This window comes from Perca flavescens, chromosome 9, assembly GCF_004354835.1.
Source record: "Perca flavescens isolate YP-PL-M2 chromosome 9, PFLA_1.0, whole genome shotgun sequence".
In the NCBI taxonomy this organism is placed as follows: domain Eukaryota; kingdom Metazoa; phylum Chordata; class Actinopteri; order Perciformes; family Percidae; genus Perca; species Perca flavescens.
Window position 1 is genome coordinate 12,591,153 of NC_041339.1, and position 18,807 is coordinate 12,609,959.

Genomic DNA, 18,807 nt, shown 5'->3' on the forward strand with positions numbered 1-18,807 from the left:
GTCATTGAGGTAATAAAGGAGCGAGAGAATTTTGTTGTTGGATTTCTGCTTCAACAAATAATAAAACAAAGTAAGAAACAAATTTTGACTTAATTTAAAAAAATAAAAACGGTTGTAACAATAATAGACAGGTACAGAACATCATAAAACTGATACTACTGCAGTGCATGGCACATACATAGATGTTGCTTGGTCACATGTATCTGATTGGATGTGACAAAAGCAAAAAAGTCACTTCACTGAAAAATTATATTTGAATACAATAGGTACAGAAACCCCAAGCCCACTCTAACTTCTGTTTTCTTTCATTCACACTTCACTGTATAGTATATACAAAAGAAACCGGGTGAGGATAATGTGACAGGTACACCCCTCGTTACACTTGATTCATTTGCTAATGAGCGTCTGAGATGTGTGAATCAATAAAGTGTTAATCTTTGGAGAGGCTTTACTGCCAACAGCCAGCTGACGAGGAGGAGCAGATCCCAGGCGCAGAGGAGGAAAGAGGTTGTTTGTGTGTAAAGCTACCATGTGTTGGTACATCTTGCTGGGACAGACTGGTAAATGGCTCTCTGTACTGGTGTGAGTCACTGGTTGTTGCTGATTTTTTTTTTTTTTCCAGACGCTTTCAGAGGTTCCCAGCAGCAGAGAACATTCTTAACACCTGGCCTTTTGTCCAAACTTGAGTTTCAGCTCCGATATTGCTGCAAGAGACCAGACAATAAGCTTTGATATTATTGGCATAACAGACACTAAAATGACACATAACAGCAAATATATGAGCTGAGAAATATATCTGCACAAGCTGCTATTTAAATAAGGCCTCGAGGGCAGGGTTTGTCAGTGAAGCAGTGTGGACTTACTCGGTCCCAGAGGGTCTGTTCTCATCCTCAAATCCAGGCTGTTTGTGGAGGTAGAACCAGCCTGGGTGGTGGTGGTGGTGGTGGTGGAGGACAGGGGTGATATAGAAAAGGGCAATTTGCGAGGAACAACAGTTGGAGGCATTACTGCTTTCTTTTGTTTGTTTGTCTCCGGTTCTGTGGAAGACCAAAAATACACAATGATTCACGTTCATAAAGGGAACAGGGGAGTTCCTGAGACGGAAAGATAAGACGGGGGTGACTTACGTGCTACTGTAACAGCTGAGGAATCCTCTGTCTCTTTGTCTTTCTCCTCCACTGTTGGACACAAACATGAGATAGCAATGACAATGGAAAAATGAAGTCTCACCAGTTTGTTGCGTTTGCAAGACAGAAGAGCAAATGGCAGGAGTGATAGGTTTAATTGATGGGGCTGTTGGCAGGAGAGTCGTACTCACGCTCTTCATTCTGATACAAATTATTTTCTTCAATTGGTGCTGGCGCTGGTTTAGGAGTTGGTACTCTTGGAGCGACTGCGAAACAAAACGTAATTATAATCATTACAGGGTCGATATAATGACTTAATTCAATATAATGGCCAAGGTAAACGGTGCAGTCACAGTAATTAACACTGGTTGTGTGCAGGTTTTGAAAATGAACGTTTAGACTACAGTATGTTCAGTATAATCTGCTACGCACCTGCACTTTATGTAATAATGTGCGATTTCCCTATTTTACTATTTACTCTAGTTTTCATTATTTTTACCATCTTCACATTCTATGTTCTAAGTTTAATATGTATGTTTTTATGTTTGCACCATAGAGTAGCACTTTTAATTTCCAGAAAGTATATTTAGTAGGTTTATAATATAAAATATAATATTAAAGAACTATTCATTTATTTATTAATTGTTGTCAAAGTGGTTTACAAGAATCAACTTAGTCATTTTTTGTGTGACTTCGACTTGTTGGAAAAAGTCCAAGATTAGTTGCATGGAAGGGAATTTTCTGATAACAGTGTGCGTCAAAGGGAGTGGCATAAAGTGCAAACAGTTTAGTGGCTAGACGTGTACGTGTTCATGTTTGTGTGCTTTTGTATAAATGGCGGTACCTGGTTTGGAGGGTAAACTTGGTGGGATGAGGGTTGACGAGGCACGCCGAATGCTCATCTCTCCATTGTCATTATCAGTCCGAATAAAAGCTGTGAAAAAGCCCTAACTTCAATTAGTCATGTATACCTTATGGTAAATGTATACGTTTGGTTTATGGAATAATAATTACAAAACTAAAAAGGTGACCTTAAATACAAAGTGAGCAAAAGAAAAGGCAAACAGAGAAGAATAGTGAAAGAGAAAGATTTTAAAAAGTCTTCAGTTTTTGTACGTACTGATGTTTTTATCGTAGGTTTCCTCAATGATCAGAGGAATCAGAACTCCGTCCGTTTTTTCCACTAAATAGTTGATCACATCATGTAGCGTGGCACATGGGACCTGCACGAGAACAACTTTTCTTTAGCAACTTAAGAACAATGAAATACACACAGGAAATAAAACGTGTTGTGTTTTGCGATTGGACATGACTCAACCTCAATTACCACAATATCAATTGTTGAGTTTAATTATTGTCAATGTGTCATTAGTGCTGAGAAGGAAATTATGTAAAACTCTCACAAACATGAGTCATGTTACTGGCAGCGGAATGAGAGTCCATAGAATATAAGTCAGGTACAGAACAAATGTGACTGTACTAAATTCCATGTGCCATTTCTATTGCCAACTCTGATTTTAGATACTCACAGGAATGTCCACGTCAATGGCGAAGCCCCCTTCAGGTTTACGAGTCACACGGTAGTGTCTGAACACAGAGCTGATGCAGGAAGAGAAAGGCACGCAATCAGGACACAGATCAAATGAACAGTAACGCTTTACTTGAAGGTATCTACATAAGAGTGACATGACACTGACATAACACCTAACCATAACTATGTCATAAACGTTTATGACTTGTTTATAATACGTTCATGACAGTGTCATGTCACTCTTATGTAGATACCTTCAAGTAAAGTGTAACCAAATGAACAAATAGATTATAAATTGTACAAGATGACAACATGCAACAACACATTCACACAGATTCAGTGTGTTAAAACTGTCATTTGGTTATTTGTAGTATTCTTTTCTAGAAGTGAAACTAGTGAGTCCTGCATTAAATGAAGATACAGAAGTAGTGTTTTAGCGTGTGTCCAAGTGTCTGATATGTATGTTCACCTATGTATTAGATCTGTGTGGGAGTGTATGTGTGTGTGTGTTTATGCTTTGAGTGTGTGTGTGTGTGTGTGTGTGTGTGTGTGTGTGTGTGTGTGTACCCTTCAAGGTCCTGTCTGGTGCTGACAGCGAAGGAGGTTCCGTTACTCCCGGGCCTCAGCAGGAGGTTTCCCTTCTTGGCCTCTTTCTCAAGCAGCAGCTCTGCCTCCAGACGGGACACACGGTGGTAACAACTGCAGGACGTCCCAAAACACCGACATTAGACAAAAGGAAAAACTTCAGCCAACACTCATCTCAAACTGACTTTAGTAGTGACACAGAGATTGTATATAGGAGAAAGGGGTGGATTAAAACGCACAAAGTCTTGTTTGAGAGACAAGGTAGCAATGACTGAACTAAGCAGACACCACATCTGCATCATCAGCAAAGTCCTAATGAAATAAATAATTTGTCACCTTTTTTTCTGTTTATCTGAAAACCTAAAAAGAAATCACCAAATTTGAGTTTTCCCTGCACAGCATTGCTATGCAAAATTGTGTCCTATTTTCATGATAAAACAGACAAGATTCTAAGCTGAATTTAGATATTCCATTTTCTTTTTACCAGAATGCTTCAAGGCCGATACATAATGCCTGTTTTGTCCTGGATTCTGTTTATCCTGTAGCCCTTTACCTATTTTGCAGTGGTAAAAGTTACAGAATTGATGAGAACAGGGATTGAATCACTAAATAATAATAATAATAATAATAATAATACTCAAGACCTTTTAAATGTGCTCCAAAATGCTCTTCTTAGATATGAATTTTGGTCATGTGTATCATGGTTTCAGCCATTTCTATTGGCCACATTAGGAATAACCGGTATTTTACTTGAGCAAGAGTTTCAATACTAAATAGTCTTGTTGATACTCACGCTGGCATGTCTGCTTGGAGGCTGATGTAAGCACAGTGGTTGAGTACAGCAGGTTGAGCGACATTTCTTTTTCTTTCCTTCTCCTTCTCTACTACCTCTTTCAGCATGTGGATCTGGCCTGGTAGCAGGGTGAGGGAGGTTGGTACCGACAACTGCAAGTAGACACATTTTCTGCTGTAAATCATCTGTGCAAATGAGGGCCTGATGTAAGCTACAAAACATCGGTCATCTTAAATTTAAATCATAAAAAAAAAAACGTTAATTGTTCTTGTTATACACCACTGACCTCAGCCACAGATTGGATATAGCCCTTCCACAGCTCCCGAGACTCTGCGTTAGAAGCCTGTAGACACAACGGAGGAGAGAAAAACTGTAAAATCAGGAATTGCTCAGAAAAAATGAGGATGCTTTACATAAGTTAGGGTAATTTCCTCACAGTGAATTTGACATTGATGTCCTTCATCTGGAGGATGAATCTGGCCGCATCCAAGTGACGATCCTGGCTGCCATCGTCCGTTATTGAGATAAATCCACTGAGATCCACTTTCTCTATGTACTGGTGAACACACAAAAGACACATGGAGTGACATATAATTCCTGTTGGCTTCACCAGAAAAGGTTTTGATCAATCATCCAAATATCCGGCTCGTATTAACCCAAATCTTTGAGATAACTTACAATGGTGTCTCTCATGTCATTGAAGAAGAACAGCGTGTTTCCACACAGACTGGTCCACAGTTTTTGGGATGTCTGCACAAACACACGTAGAGAGACGTAATGACTAAAAGGATAACATACCAAGCAGGGAAGAAGAACAGATATGGAGATGAACATTAAAGAAGAGCATGGGCATTCTGTTTAAAGTGAGAAGATACTAAATTAACACAAACAGGAAATGAACTGTGCAGGTGACATTCTTGGATCAGACTTTATAGGTCCAGCTTTTGTAACCAAAGAAACCTAAAGCAATGTGTGATGTTATCAACTGTTAGTGAGTGTTTGGATTGGTTGGACCTGACTTGTGAGTGTTGAATAATTCAGATGTTTGTAGGCCGGTTTCAGGTTAAAACCCCCCCACTGGACTCAGAATAACTAAAATATAAGTACTGATCTGTAAAACTGGAACTTTGATGTAACTGAGCAAACTAACTTTTATCCAGGACTGGGAAAGTTTTAAAGTGTCCTCAGAAAAAAAAAGTTTCACCTTTGATTTGATGTGCTCTCACTTTCTTATCAGGGAGGGCCTGACAGACCAGCACACATGATTCATTATCTGCAAAGCCTGCCTTTCCAGTTAGTGACGTTGCTTTCCTGTCAATTCTAATCTTTATGGCACATTACACAGGATAGCAGTCAGACCAGATGGAGACTGCTGAGAATCAAAGTCCTCCCAATATATAAGAAACGATATGACAGGCAACGCCACCCACAGAAAACCCTAACACGTAACCTGCCTTTACCTGGTGCTGTGCATTAAGTGTGAACAATAACTTTTATTTATTTTTTTATTTAACCAGGTTAGTCTCATTGAGATACAAAATCTCTTTTTCAAGAGAGACCTGGCCAAGATAGCAGAACAAGTTTGTTACATAAAAAAACAATTTACAATCACAAAACAAACACAAAAGAGGCAAAGACATCTCAAGTGCATTTCAATTAAATAAAAGTATCATTAGTTAAAACATTTGCACGTGTGGATGGACTCATGTTCTATGGTTTTAACATAACCTTTAAAATCTTTTAAGGAAACGGAACTAAATCCACCTGTACCTCAACAGGATTTACAGCGCACATACACAGTTCAATTCAATTCAATTCAATTTTATAGTACCATCTTACCAGGACTTGGAGATGACTAGGGCTATATTATTGTCATCGGGATATCAACTTGCGCAATAAACACATTGCGAAGGACTGCAACACATCTCGAAAGACACTAAGGTTTTTCTTTAGTTAGTTGAAAGAGACTATCAATAGAAAACTGCACTTTAAAATGTTAACGTTTGTTTTTATGGGGCCTTTTCTGTTCTTGTTCAATAAAAGAATGTTGGTTATACTTTCCTTTCAGTTTTTTTTTTATTCAAAAAGCTATTGTTGTATTAAAGCATTATACTGAAAGCAGCAAAAAGGCAGAACTGAGTACATTATTAATATGTGTTTATCGCAAGTAATATCAGTATTGCGATGTTCAACAACATTATCGCATGTTTTCCTTATATCGTGCAGCCCTAAAAACAACAATATGAGGGCTTTATTGGAACTTGCTTTTGTATTTCTCCCCACAGAGGTAAAGGGCCCATATATATTGTGTAGAGTGAGTACTCAGCCTCCCGTCCCCCCCGTCCCACCTAAAGTCCTCTGGATAAACTGAGGAGATAAACACACATTAAAGTGTATCATGATGGTTTCTGTCTTGTGGCATCTTCAAAGTAAATGTTTAGGCTACTCCTTCAGTTTGTCAGTAGGACTTTTGGACTCTGTTATTCACAAGAATGGCTAAGCCCTTTCTAATGCGACACGCAAAGTTAATGCACACACACACACACACACACACACACACACACACACACACACACACACACACACACACACACACACACACACACACACACACACACACACACACACACACACACACACACAACTGGTTTGATGAGATTCTTTTCTATTTCTGCAACACGTTTTTATAACGTTTTTAAAAGAAGCCTTAAACCCAGACAAAAGAGTCATAAGAATTAGAACTGTTGGCAGTCCATTTCACCTGTCGCATACAAAAAAGACAAACTCGTCTCTCACAAAAACAATCTAATAAACTACCTTATCTTCCAACGACCTCTTCTCCAGGTATCCCTCATAGTAGCAGGTTGGCAGCTGGCTCCTCTGTCGCGCTGTTCGCATTGCCATCACGGTGGTCTCGATGTTTACGATGAATCTGAATTTACAAACAGATTAAGATACCAGCAGCATGACATCTCAGTAGCTTCTGCTTAATCTGCAGTAGGCCAAAACCCTCTAGTATAATAAAGTGAGGCGGGAACCTGCGTGTCAGGTAGGCGGCAGCGTCCTTGCCGCTGATTGGTCAATGTGTGGTGTGGGCGTAGCCTAGACTGTAAATATCAACAACAACATATTACAGACGGTTCATTTCCTTGTTGTGTTAATTTAGTATCGTATGTAACAATTAAGCGAAATGTCTATGGGTGGGACCGAGGACTGCTTGTGACGTAGCCTCGTCGACATATTTCTCAAGATTTGGAAATCACCTCTGGGCCTCACTGAAACTAAAACCAGTAGTCATAACCAAATGTCATTTCTTTGTACCTTTTGAAAATGAACTGGCAGAACAAGTTTATGCGTAAAGACAGATTGGGCTGAAAAAGACTGTTAGCAACTGTGCGTTTTCCACAAAATATTAGGAATGGCGTCGTAGGTCCTCACGTTGTCGTTTGACACTTGTCTGGTAAAGCATACCAACAATTTTGTTGTTGTTAGCTTACACAAATCAATAAGCAAGAGTGCAGTAAATTATTATCTAATGAAAGTATGATATCAAGTCATACAAGGCTAGCAGTAGATTATTGCACTGTGTTGCATTATGGATGTGTTACCTTGCATGGTAGCAGGTCAAATAGGTAAAAGGTCAGATTACCTGTTTTGAACAATGGATGCCAACAATAGACAGAGAGTAAGGGGAGGAGGAGGAGGGAAGAAGAGAAAGAAGGAGAGCCATCTCTGATGAAATACGGGCCACACTTATTCATCATGTGATCAACCACGGACTGACCATGAGAGAAGCACATTTTGAGTAGCTTTACAGTCAAACCTTCAAAAATGAGGACAGGCATGCAACTATCTAATGACTATTTCAGCATTATAAATCAATCAGACTTTGTTTAGCAAACAAGCACGCACAAAAACACACAACACACACACACACACATGAACGCACACGCTCAAACACACACACACACACACACACACACACATATTCTTTATTCTAAAAATGATTCCTTTGGTCTACAAATGTTTGTAGTTTTGTTTTCTTGTTTCATGCTGCTGTATACAACACTGTGCTATAGAACAACAGTGTGTACATGGTGTATCCAAAAATTTACTATTATGAAAAATTGTTTGCCATTTGATGCAAACTCTTCATTTTGAGATGTGTTTATGGCATTTTGAATGCACTGTTTCATTTTGAAGCAGATGTGAGCCATTTTGCATTTTGTGTGTGCAGTTTTGGGAATTGTGTGTAGAGTTTTGAAAAAAGGAGACATAGTTTTGGAAATGTGTGTAAGCAGTTGGAAAAAACTGTAATGTCAAGATGAAGAGATGATGGCTCCCTCTGCTGGAGGAATTCCTGGTGGTATTATCAACATAGGCCTATCTAAAACACTGATTGTCAGTTTACACCTACGCAGTGCAATACGCCATATATAAATGAGGTTATGTGAAGTTTACATATCCTTTGCAAGTTGAGAAGGTGGGAAGTTATATCTTTCTAATCATTCCAACATATTTATTTTGCTGCCTGAAGACTTAGTGACTAGTCTGTGTACCAGTGAATCTACCATGGGCGGAGTTTTGTCTATTCATCAAATTACTTTTAATAGATAATGACATGAGAACCAGGGATATTTTTTTTATTTTCTTATTTGGAGCATGCCTCTCAGCAATCAGCACTAAATGTGTGAGAAAGATGCTGAAGAGCCAATTCAACATGGAACAAGTTGCCGTCAACGACAATGTAGAAATCTCTTTAGTAAAATGTCTACGTTACTTTTAATTCTAGCATCACCAACATAGACTTCTACAAGTCAGCTAAAATAAAATAATAACCTATTTATTTATTTAGGCTATTTAACTATTAACTTATTTATATATTTGTATTTAATTTTAATTATGTATTTTTGACATATTTATTTATTTCAGGAGGTAGATAATTCATAGACGATATTTATTTATTTAATATTGAATAAAATGGCATTCCATAACGTACCGGTACGTCACCGCAACTCTCCCTCCCAGCGACTTTGCTCTTGCTACGCAATGTTCGCATTGTCTTCTGTCATCTTGGCACAGCACCCTGGTTAGGGCAGGGAACATATTTTCTGTCATCACCGCACTCATTGAAAGGTGATCGTATCAAACAATGGGGAACAGAGACGATGAGTATGATTTCTTGTTCAAAGGTAAGCGGAACAAAAACTGCTTATAGATAACCTTGTATGATGTCATTTAGCAAGGAAACCGGCCGAGCTGAGGTTAGCATGGATGCTAACTGTGCTAAACGTCAGTGGTCAGTTTTAAATTACAGCTGCTGCTGGTGGTGGCAGCTTACTGTAGCTAGCCAAACGGTTTTCTTAGTTAGTAACGTTTTTTCGGACTCGTCATTCCGAATCAACCTAGCTAACGTTTACTTTTTCTTAAGATGTGTTATCGAGTATTAGTGTCAAGGTTTGTTATAAATCACTTGTTTTGCTTAATTTATCTTAAAGAAAGTAGGGCGTGTGGTGAGTTAACGTTAGCCCTGCAAGCTAGTAGCAAGTCAAACGGATGGTGCTATTACTTTTGTAATAACGTTATTCGCTTCTAGTTTATTGTAATTTAAGAGCAGTGGTCCCTACCTATAAACACACTTTAAAAGCACCAACAGTGCCGTATTTTCTTCAGGCGGTCTCATGAAATCCGGTACATTAAATAGAAAAGGAAAACAAGAGTTCCCTTTGTGGCGGACTATTGAGTGGTCTAAACCTGTCGCCTGAGGGAGGAAACTCGCTCCTTATAGTAGGAAGGTAGAGCAAACTCTTGTTGCTTCAGGTGACGTTATGTATTAGCTACTTTCCCAACCACCATTTTGCGTTTTATGGCTAAGGACAATATTTCTAAACCAAACAATTGTAGATTTGGCCTGATTGGAGTACTGAGTCAGTGGTCACAATGGTCCCTTTACACTTTGGAGTTCAGTTTCCTGATAACATATTGCTGACCTTGCTGTCTTAATTGAAGTGGCATTCTTCGGAATAAGAAACAGCTTATTATTGTGTTATGTCTCTCCATCACATGCATCACATGATGGCGTTTAACTAAGTTATACTGGATTACTGTATACTATACATACTGTGTTGGATCTCAAAAGATGAGAACCTGTCACTTTCAGCTTGCAGAGGTAATTACAGTAACCATCTGCTCCAAGAACTTGATCTAAGACTGATTCACAGGCAAGCTTTAGTAACAATAAGTGCTGTAGTTAACAGGGGAGAGAGATAGAGAGAGTGTAATTTTATGCAAAATCACTGACTGAAGTTTAGATGCAGGAATTTAAAAGAGTTTACTGAAGAGGGAACAGAAACACATAGGCTTTATCACATGGATCTACTGTGGTATGGTATGGTATGGTAGGGTAGTAAAAAAGGCCCAGGCCAGTGTGACAGCTGGAAACTGATTACATACTGTATACTGATGACTCGTTACAAATACACAGGATCAGAGGCCTTGAGAAACTGTCGAGTCAGATTTCCCAAAGAGCAGGCTTTTGTCAGCTTCTTCCTGATGACTCCCAGCCGGGCAAAGTCTGATAAGGTTTTCTCAGTACGAAAAGGAAAGCTGCAAAACAAGTCAGCACTTTGCCTGAAAATAGCAAGATAACCTGACTATAGTGCAAAATTGTAATGATAGTTGTTTACTAAATCCATTTGGCTAAATGTGGCACATTTATGTAAGTTAATTTGCATTGGCGTTTATAAATTAAGGTTAAAAGAAGGTAGTTTGAGAGAGCCACATTTTCCTTGCACAATTACCAGAATCAGAATCAGAAACAGCTTTATTGGCCAGGTTTGTGTAAACAAACAAGGAATTTGACTCTGGTTAATCTTTCCTCTCAAAGTACAACACTCACTTACATATAAAGAATAAAAACAGAAAGGACAGTAAGAAATATATAATAAATAAATAAAATATGGTTAAGTATGCAGTATAGCAAGACAATAGAATTTACAAATAAATGTACAATAACAATTGAAGAGATGGAAGGAATAGTACAATATCAGTATAGTCTGAGATTTAAGATTTAAATATAAATATGGTGCAAGGCAGTTCAGTGCAATGGTAATATATTAATAACAATATTGTTATTGTAAGATTGAGATCTACATGAGGTATGATGAGCAGAACAGTGTTGATTGACTTTGTTCAGTGTTAGGGTGGGGGCTATTTCTGAGTGTCTGCTCGGGGGAGAAGCTGTCTTTGTGTCGGCTGGTTTTGTGTGAATAAGTGTGAATAAAAAATGTCGTTTTGTTTACAGTCGTACTAATCGGAGACTCTGGCGTGGGGAAGAGTAACCTGCTGTCCCGCTTCACAAGAAATGAGTTCAACCTGGAGAGCAAGAGCACCATTGGGGTGGAGTTTGCCACCCGCAGTATCCAGGTGGACGGCAAGACGATAAAGGCTCAAATTTGGGACACAGCTGGACAGGAACGCTACAGAGCAATCACCTCAGCGTGAGTATTTTCTCTGTGTGTGACCTAGCGTATATGAATGAGATATTGCACTGGAATTAGAGTGGCACGATATCGACAAAATGTGATATTGCGGTATTGAGCCTAAATATTAAAAACACAAAAGTTATGGGATAGAACATCAAAATAGATTAATAGAATATCAAAATAGGTTTTCGCACAACTCAAGGGTTTATTTAAACTGACAGTAGAACCTGAATTAATAAATAAAGATTTTTTTCCCCTGTATATTACTATGCACCGTGTCTTGTGGTGGTTTTTAAGGTAAGAAAAATGGTCAATTGCGTGGCCGTTTAGCTCAGTTGGTAGAGCAGACGCACGTGTGCAGAGGAGGTTTATTCCTCGACGCAGAAGGTCCAGGGTTTGAATCCGACCTGTGGCAGTGTTCCTGCATGTCCTCTCCCCTTTCACATCTCAGATTTCCCATCAAATAAATGCAGAAATGCCCCCCAAAAAAAAAGTAAAATGGTTGATTGTATTGCCTCTTACGTGCTGTACCAACATATGGCATGTTTTGCATAGTGCATTAACTTGAGCAACATCTGTTGGCTTAAAGCCAAAGTACTTCCACACTGGCAAGGAGGCGTTGCTTTTGGCCACTAATGTTTCCTCTTCAATCTCCATAATTTCCTCGTCTCCCTAAGCCACGCTTGTGTTCTTACTTTTCTGTCTCTTCTCTCCTTTCGCTCCACACACTCGCTTTGCATTTTGCACTCTCCCTTTCTGTCCCTTCGCTTCCCGCTTCCTTTGCTGTCTCTATCTCCCTCTTCACTCACGCTGTCGAAGTGTGCACGTGTGACAGGGCAACTGGCCAATGAAATATGTGGGCTCTAAATTGGTCACAACATACCGCCACCGGCGGCTCTCTCCACAATACAAATGGAATATCGCATACCCTTCGGGACATTTTCCATAATTGATATTGCACAAGCGATATTGCGAAAAAACGATAGTGAGTCGATATATCGTGCACCCCCTACCTTGAATGAAGACGGTATAGTTATTGTATTCACCTGGTTTATGCTGTCACCAGGTACTACCGGGGTGCGGTTGGAGCTCTCCTGGTTTACGACATCGCCAAGCACCTGACATACGAAAACGTTGAGCGCTGGCTGAAGGAGCTGAGGGACCACGCTGACAACAACATCGTCATCATGCAGGTCGGAAACAAGAGCGACCTGCGCCACCTCAGGGCGGTGCCCACTGATGAGGCTCGAGCCTTCGCAGGTAAATCACCAAGCGCTGTGGTAATGAAGCAAGCCAAGACATGTCTTGAAATCTGTAAAATCCTTGACTTTGTACATGTTTAAAATAGAGATGCGCCGGTGACCGGAATTGGACAGTTTTCACGTGCTCGGCCGTGACCGGCGATCGGCAGGTCAGTCTGACGTATGCCGATTTCATGCCGGTCAAATGCTACGATTAACTGACAACAAAAGTTATACAAGTTACAGTTCTCAAGGACAGACACACGGACGCGTCAACGCAGTCTCTTTTTCCTTTCTCTCAACTTCTGCGCCGTGTGTCGTGCGTACCCGCTCACGGTGTGAAGCGCGTGTCCGAGCTATTCTCGCACATGTAGGGAGCCTCGTGAATTAACCTGCAACATGTCACCTGTTTGGAAATTCTTCAGCGTGTGCGCAGAAGAAAACAAGTTTGCAATATGCAACACCTGCAAGGAAAAAGTAGGGCGTGGAGGGAGGACACCGAAAACCAAAATCACATGTTTTTTTGTTGGGTATTGGATGTGAAAAGAAGGAAATGGTTCTAACATTGCACTTTAGATGGGTGTGAATTTCCCACACCAGGAGTAATTTATATAGATCTATTTTATAGTGATCCATTATCAGTTGCAAAAATGTTCTATGTTCTGTGCAAAATGTTCTATTAAAGAAAAGATGCTGTAAAGTGTTTAGAAAAAATGAAATCGGAATTGGCTAAAATCGGTATCGGCTGGCCTAACTCAATGGAAATTGGAAATCGGAATCGGCCTAGAAAGTTGTAATCGGTGCATCTCTAGTTTCAAATATATCTTTCTTCTCTCCCCACATTAGAAAAGAACAGCATCTCATTCATTGAGACATCAGCGTTGGACTCCACAAATGTAGAAGAAGCATTCAAGAACATTTTAACAGGTAGGAAAGAGCGAGGCACAGTGCCATATCTCATGGGATGTACTCTGAAGAGCTCACTGTTGTGTCTATCGTTTGCAATATAATATCATTAGGTAGTATAGGGTTTGGTACAATGGTATTGTTCTTGTGGCCTTGACCAACTGCCACTTTGCTCGTTTGAAAGCAATGATGTCTCTCTCTCATGGGTGGGCCAAATTCTCTGGGTGGGCAAAACAGAGAAAGGGGAGGTAACCTTTCCCCTTATGACCTCATAAGGAGCAAGATTCCAGATCGCCCCATCTGAGCTTTCATTTTCTCAAAGGCAGAGCAGGATACCCAGGGCTCGGTTTACACCTATCGCCATTTCTAGCCACTGGGGGACCATAGGCAGGCTGGGGGAACTCCTATTAATGAAGTGACATTTTCATGCCATGGGACCTTTTAAACGAATAAAGAACATCGCTGTGTTTTTCTTTCTGGAATGCAGAAATCTACCGCATCGTTTCACAGAAGCAGATAGCGGACAGATCTGCCCACGATGAGTCTCCGGGCAACAACGTAGTGGACATAAGCGTCCCCCCGACCACTGACGGCCAGAGAGGAAACAAACTCCAGTGCTGCCAGAGCCTGTGATGCTCAACCCCCATGACACTCATCCTCCAGCTCTCCACATCACCTGTGCACTTTTTTTTTTTTTTTTTGTTTCCCGTTGCTCCGTTCACGGCCGACTCCCTTGTCACTCTATCCTTTTTGTTTTTGTTTTTCTTTCTACCTTTCATTCTGTTTTATATAGACTTTTTGAACTCACTCGTGCTCTTCTTTTCTGCCATGACAGAACACTTCCAGAAAGCCTTTTATGTCACTTGGTTCGTCGAGTTGTTTCCATGGAGTCAATGTGAAGGTTCCTGCGATGCAGGGACTTGGGCAGCCGTCGGCGTCTTAATAAAGCCCGTGAAGTAGTTTGAACTGAAAGTCTGTCGTGTACAGCGAGGTTTTAAAAATGCATTTCAATGGTTACCACTAGATGGTGCTGTGTAAATAAACTACAGGCAGTTAGTCCAACCTGGTGAAGCAGTATTATGCGTTTGACAGCATGGTTCCTCCAACCTTCTTCTTACATCAGATAAATTATCATGCCAAAAATATCCTCATGTATTTATTGAAGAATAATTGGCTTAAGTTATCATCGTTTTACTTTAAATTTGAAAACTGTAAACATTTACAATAAAATCCTTGACAAAAGCTAACCGTTGAATTGATGTATTCTTACTGAAAAGTTTTTTTTTTTTTTAAATAAGATTTATTTATTTTTTTTTTAAATTGAGTCTTGTTTCATCAAATTGCTGGAAAGTAAATACATATACTCAATTACTCTGCCGGAATGCAATTTTGAGGTACTTACTCCACTACATTTCGGAGGAAAATATTGTTACTCCACTACATTTATGTGATAGCTGTAGTTACTCGTTACTTTTCAGATCAAATTTTACCAGTGAAATGTGATCAATTCATAAAATGATTGAGTGTATTAGATTAAACTCTCCAACAGTTAGCAAAATGAGCTCCACCTTTACAGCAGTAAAATGCTGCTTACTGGTTCAAATACATCAGCAATAACAAGTAATGAGAATCCAATAGGAGGCATATTTTGAATGCTGCTATTTTGCATAACGAGTACTTTTCCTATTAATACTTAAAGTACATTTTGCAAGTGTGTACTTTTCAAATGCAACTTTTGAAAAAAGGGATCTTTACTCGTAATGGAGTACATCTATTCTGTTGTTTTGCTACTTTTACCTCATTAAAAAGGACACAATACATCTAGACTACTAGATCCGTCTTTTTTTTTTTTTTTTTTTTTTAAGTTGAGATGACTTTGCCATAACAAAAAAAATTGACGAAAGAAACTGGGAAATGTCCTTAAATCTGGAACATGAGTATTCCACTGACAATATCAGGGTACCAATAATCCAATAATCATTTTGATCACTAATCAAGACCCACTGAACTAGTTGGTGTTGTTTTCCTCCAGAGACGGGCTGACTGTTTGTTCTCTGTGGAAGATTTTGTTTTTCTAACTAAGCTGCTTATATTCTCCAAATGCAGGGGGTGTGGGTGGGAATAGGAGATTCTACGAGTCTCTACCGGAGCCAAACTTGACATCGGCAGTTGTTTTTCCATCAGGATTAAGGGGTGCATATACAGCTGTGGTCAAAAACAGATTTATAGTAATGACCTCCCATCCTGTCTGGACTAAGAGGATGATCTGTTAACAGCCGTATCGTCGCATGTATACTGGAACGCTGAAGCTAGAGCACAGAGGTCTTCACATGAGCAGTAGTACAGAGCAGAAAACAGACAATAGTGATTATCATCAACGCAGCCATCTAAACAAAACCACAAATCACCTTGATTAATGTCCCCCCCCATAATTTATCATCATGTTTTATTTGCTTTGCAAACAATTCGTGACTGATTGCAGGAACCAGTAGTTTGATGAAGACATCTTTCTTTTTTCCACAGCACACCATAAACACTGTAGTATTTAAAAATGTAAATACTGAAGAATGGTTACATAAATTGCAAACAATGCATATCAACATACCCTCCCAAAAAAAAAAAAAAAAAAAAAAAAAAAAAAAAAAGACCTGTAGAAAACAAACACAACACAACACAACAGAAGTAACATTTACATGTTCGTTGGTGAAACAAACAGCAAAGAAAACAATGATTTAAAAATCCCTTTTGGGATTTGAATTGTGGAAGCTGTATGAAGTGAGTATTTTCATTATGGTTCAAGTGTAACAACTCTTTGGAGATACGAGGATCTGCAGGGAGCCGAGAGGAGGAGCAGTGTTGCGTACATCATCTTCTGCATTAACCGACAACTTCTGTTGTTTGGTTTCTGGTCATTTGCTGCATAACTGCAGCTCAGCTCTTTGCATTGCTTCAGATCAGATCCCAACACGTGGAGTAAAGCCTCGTTCATGACAAACCGTAAACACATGGATGATCAAATGACTCATAAGCTTGTACAGCCCCCCCCCCACGGGTGCATCGCAATATTGCAGGATATAATCCTTTGTTCTGGGATCGGTTAAAAACACAAACAAACTTATTAACTTGGGCAGTATGTGGGACATCCCACCAGGAGCTAAAGTACCAAAGCATAAATGTTGGTGTAGACAAACAGCCAGGGAAAGGAAATTACCAGCACCCAGTGGGTGTGAAAGTTAAGCCACAGTGTCAGCAGTCCAAAAAAAAAAAAAAAAAAAAAAAAAAAAAAAAAGATGGTTGCACAACAGCTCACTTTATGGTGTCAATTTCCCACCAAGCAGAGCTACAGAGATTCACCCTGTTCCTATGACTAATGTTTTATAACGAGCCCATGAGCCGTTAAACTTGTATTGTCATTTCAGATCACAAGGTTATGTAGCATGAAAATACACACGGCATTTGAATTGATGCTCACTGACAGCCAGTAACAGAAATCTGCTCTGAACAGGTATGAAATGGTCTTTGATGACTCTTTTGTGACTATGCCACATCTACACACACCCGTTTAAGTAAAATACGGTTTGGTCAAGACTGACTGTTATAAAGTAAATACATATAGCATAAAAACAGGATTAATAACACATTTGTGCATAAAATCCAGACGTTTGGCCTCTGCACACTGTAGGCAACGTACTGCATGTGTTTACAATGTGACAATACTGAATGTCTCTGGATCAATGCCTTCACTCTGACATCTAGAAGAAGGTTAACAAAAAGCATATTGGAAGAGCAAATCATGATCAGTATGTTAATCATCATTAATTATAAGTATGATAATCAAAAGTGTGATCACTCAGTAATACAAATACAAATGTCATTCCACTGAATAGAGAAAACCCCAAAGCCAATCATTTTCTTGAAGACTAAAGTTTAGTCTTAAAATGAACAATAATCAACCAGTCGAGCTGTAGACTAGTTTTTAAGTTTGCCTTTAAGTGCCCATATTATGAAAAAAAAAATCTGGGATTTGGGGGGTTATTTTTTGTTTCTGGTGCTTCCACATGCATACAAACTTGGGAAAAAAAACAACATCCATGCTGTTTTGAGTGAGATACGGGTTTCTGAATGTATCCTGCCTTCAGTCTTCAAAATCTGCACGGCTTTCTACATCTCGGCCGAAACATTTGGGGTGTGCTAACCACTTTAACTAATACCACATCAGCTAGCTGTTTCTCCAACTTTGGTCAGTACAAGGCAGGATTAGCCAGGAGACTTATTATAAACGAGGGCACACTTCCAACTTTACGTTGAATACCTGCAGACGAGGGACATGTAAATAGTTCTATACAATTTCTTTTGTAGATTAGGGTGAACTTGTGTGTGTTGTAGCAGTGTTTTGCCATTGAGAACGAGGTGGCTAACCGCTAGCGGCGTTAGCTTCTAGCTAGTAGCCCATTTCCTAGCTACTGCGCATGTGCGACTTCAAACAAAGATGGGATATAAGTGTGATGCTTTACTCTGTAGCTTAAACAGAGAGCTCAACACTCAGGGTGAAAAGAGGAGCTGCTTTACAACAAAAGTATGGCGTTTTTTGAAAATTAAACCATGTAAACCTATTCCGGTACAACCTCAAAATACAATTATGAACCTGAAAATGAGCATAATATGGGCACTTTAATGCTTTCAATGTTAAGGTTATTTTGCACAGTTAAAAATCAAACACTTACAAGTAGTAATATCTGCACAATAATACTGAACACCCAAAAGCCAATGTGTTCAGCCCATGGCCTTCGCTTGGTTTTAACAATAATGTTCTCGACACTACATGTTTTGACATCTTAGGCGTATCTCCCTTTTAACAGACCACATTGTGTTCACATGTCAATAAACCGTCTTTCCATGATCTAAATTAAGTGAGTAATAAACCATGTTCAAAACAGGACCATGTTATGACCCCGAAATCTGGAAACCAGGCAGACACTGCGGTTTGTTTTCTGACTGAGTAACAGCCACTGTGAGTGACTTGATTATAAACTGCAGCAAACTATATACACCAGAGAGAGAGAGAGAGAGAGAGAGAGAGAGAGAGAGAGAGAGAGAGAGAGAGAGAGAGAGAGAGAGAGAGAGAGAGAGAGAGAGAAGT

The 18,807-nt window shown here is 39.5% G+C and overlaps 2 protein-coding genes across 2 annotated transcripts; one reads left to right on the plus strand and one right to left on the minus strand.

Annotated features, from left to right (window-relative positions):
• Positions 1 to 78: 78 nt before the first annotated feature.
• On the minus strand, positions 79 to 7,039 carry LOC114562036 (signal-transducing adaptor protein 1). The gene is made up of 13 exons (XM_028588269.1): positions 6,854 to 7,039; positions 4,715 to 4,786; positions 4,473 to 4,592; positions 4,323 to 4,379; positions 4,037 to 4,188; positions 3,226 to 3,357; positions 2,657 to 2,726; positions 2,248 to 2,350; positions 1,972 to 2,061; positions 1,319 to 1,393; positions 1,128 to 1,178; positions 864 to 1,037; positions 79 to 704 (listed from the first exon to the last, which is right to left on the minus strand). The coding sequence occupies exons 1-13, from the start codon at positions 6,938 to 6,940 to the stop codon at positions 658 to 660; spliced, it is 1,230 nt and encodes a 409-aa protein (XP_028444070.1). The 5' UTR covers positions 6,941 to 7,039; the 3' UTR covers positions 79 to 657.
• Positions 7,040 to 9,059: 2,020 nt separating this feature from the next.
• On the plus strand, positions 9,060 to 14,914 carry LOC114561959 (ras-related protein Rab-11B). The gene is made up of 5 exons (XM_028588137.1): positions 9,060 to 9,228; positions 11,340 to 11,535; positions 12,587 to 12,780; positions 13,608 to 13,688; positions 14,155 to 14,914. Exons 1-5 carry the CDS (start codon positions 9,189 to 9,191, stop codon positions 14,298 to 14,300), a joined length of 657 nt encoding a protein of 218 aa, XP_028443938.1. The 5' UTR covers positions 9,060 to 9,188; the 3' UTR covers positions 14,301 to 14,914.
• The last annotated feature ends 3,893 nt before the right edge of the window (positions 14,915 to 18,807 follow it).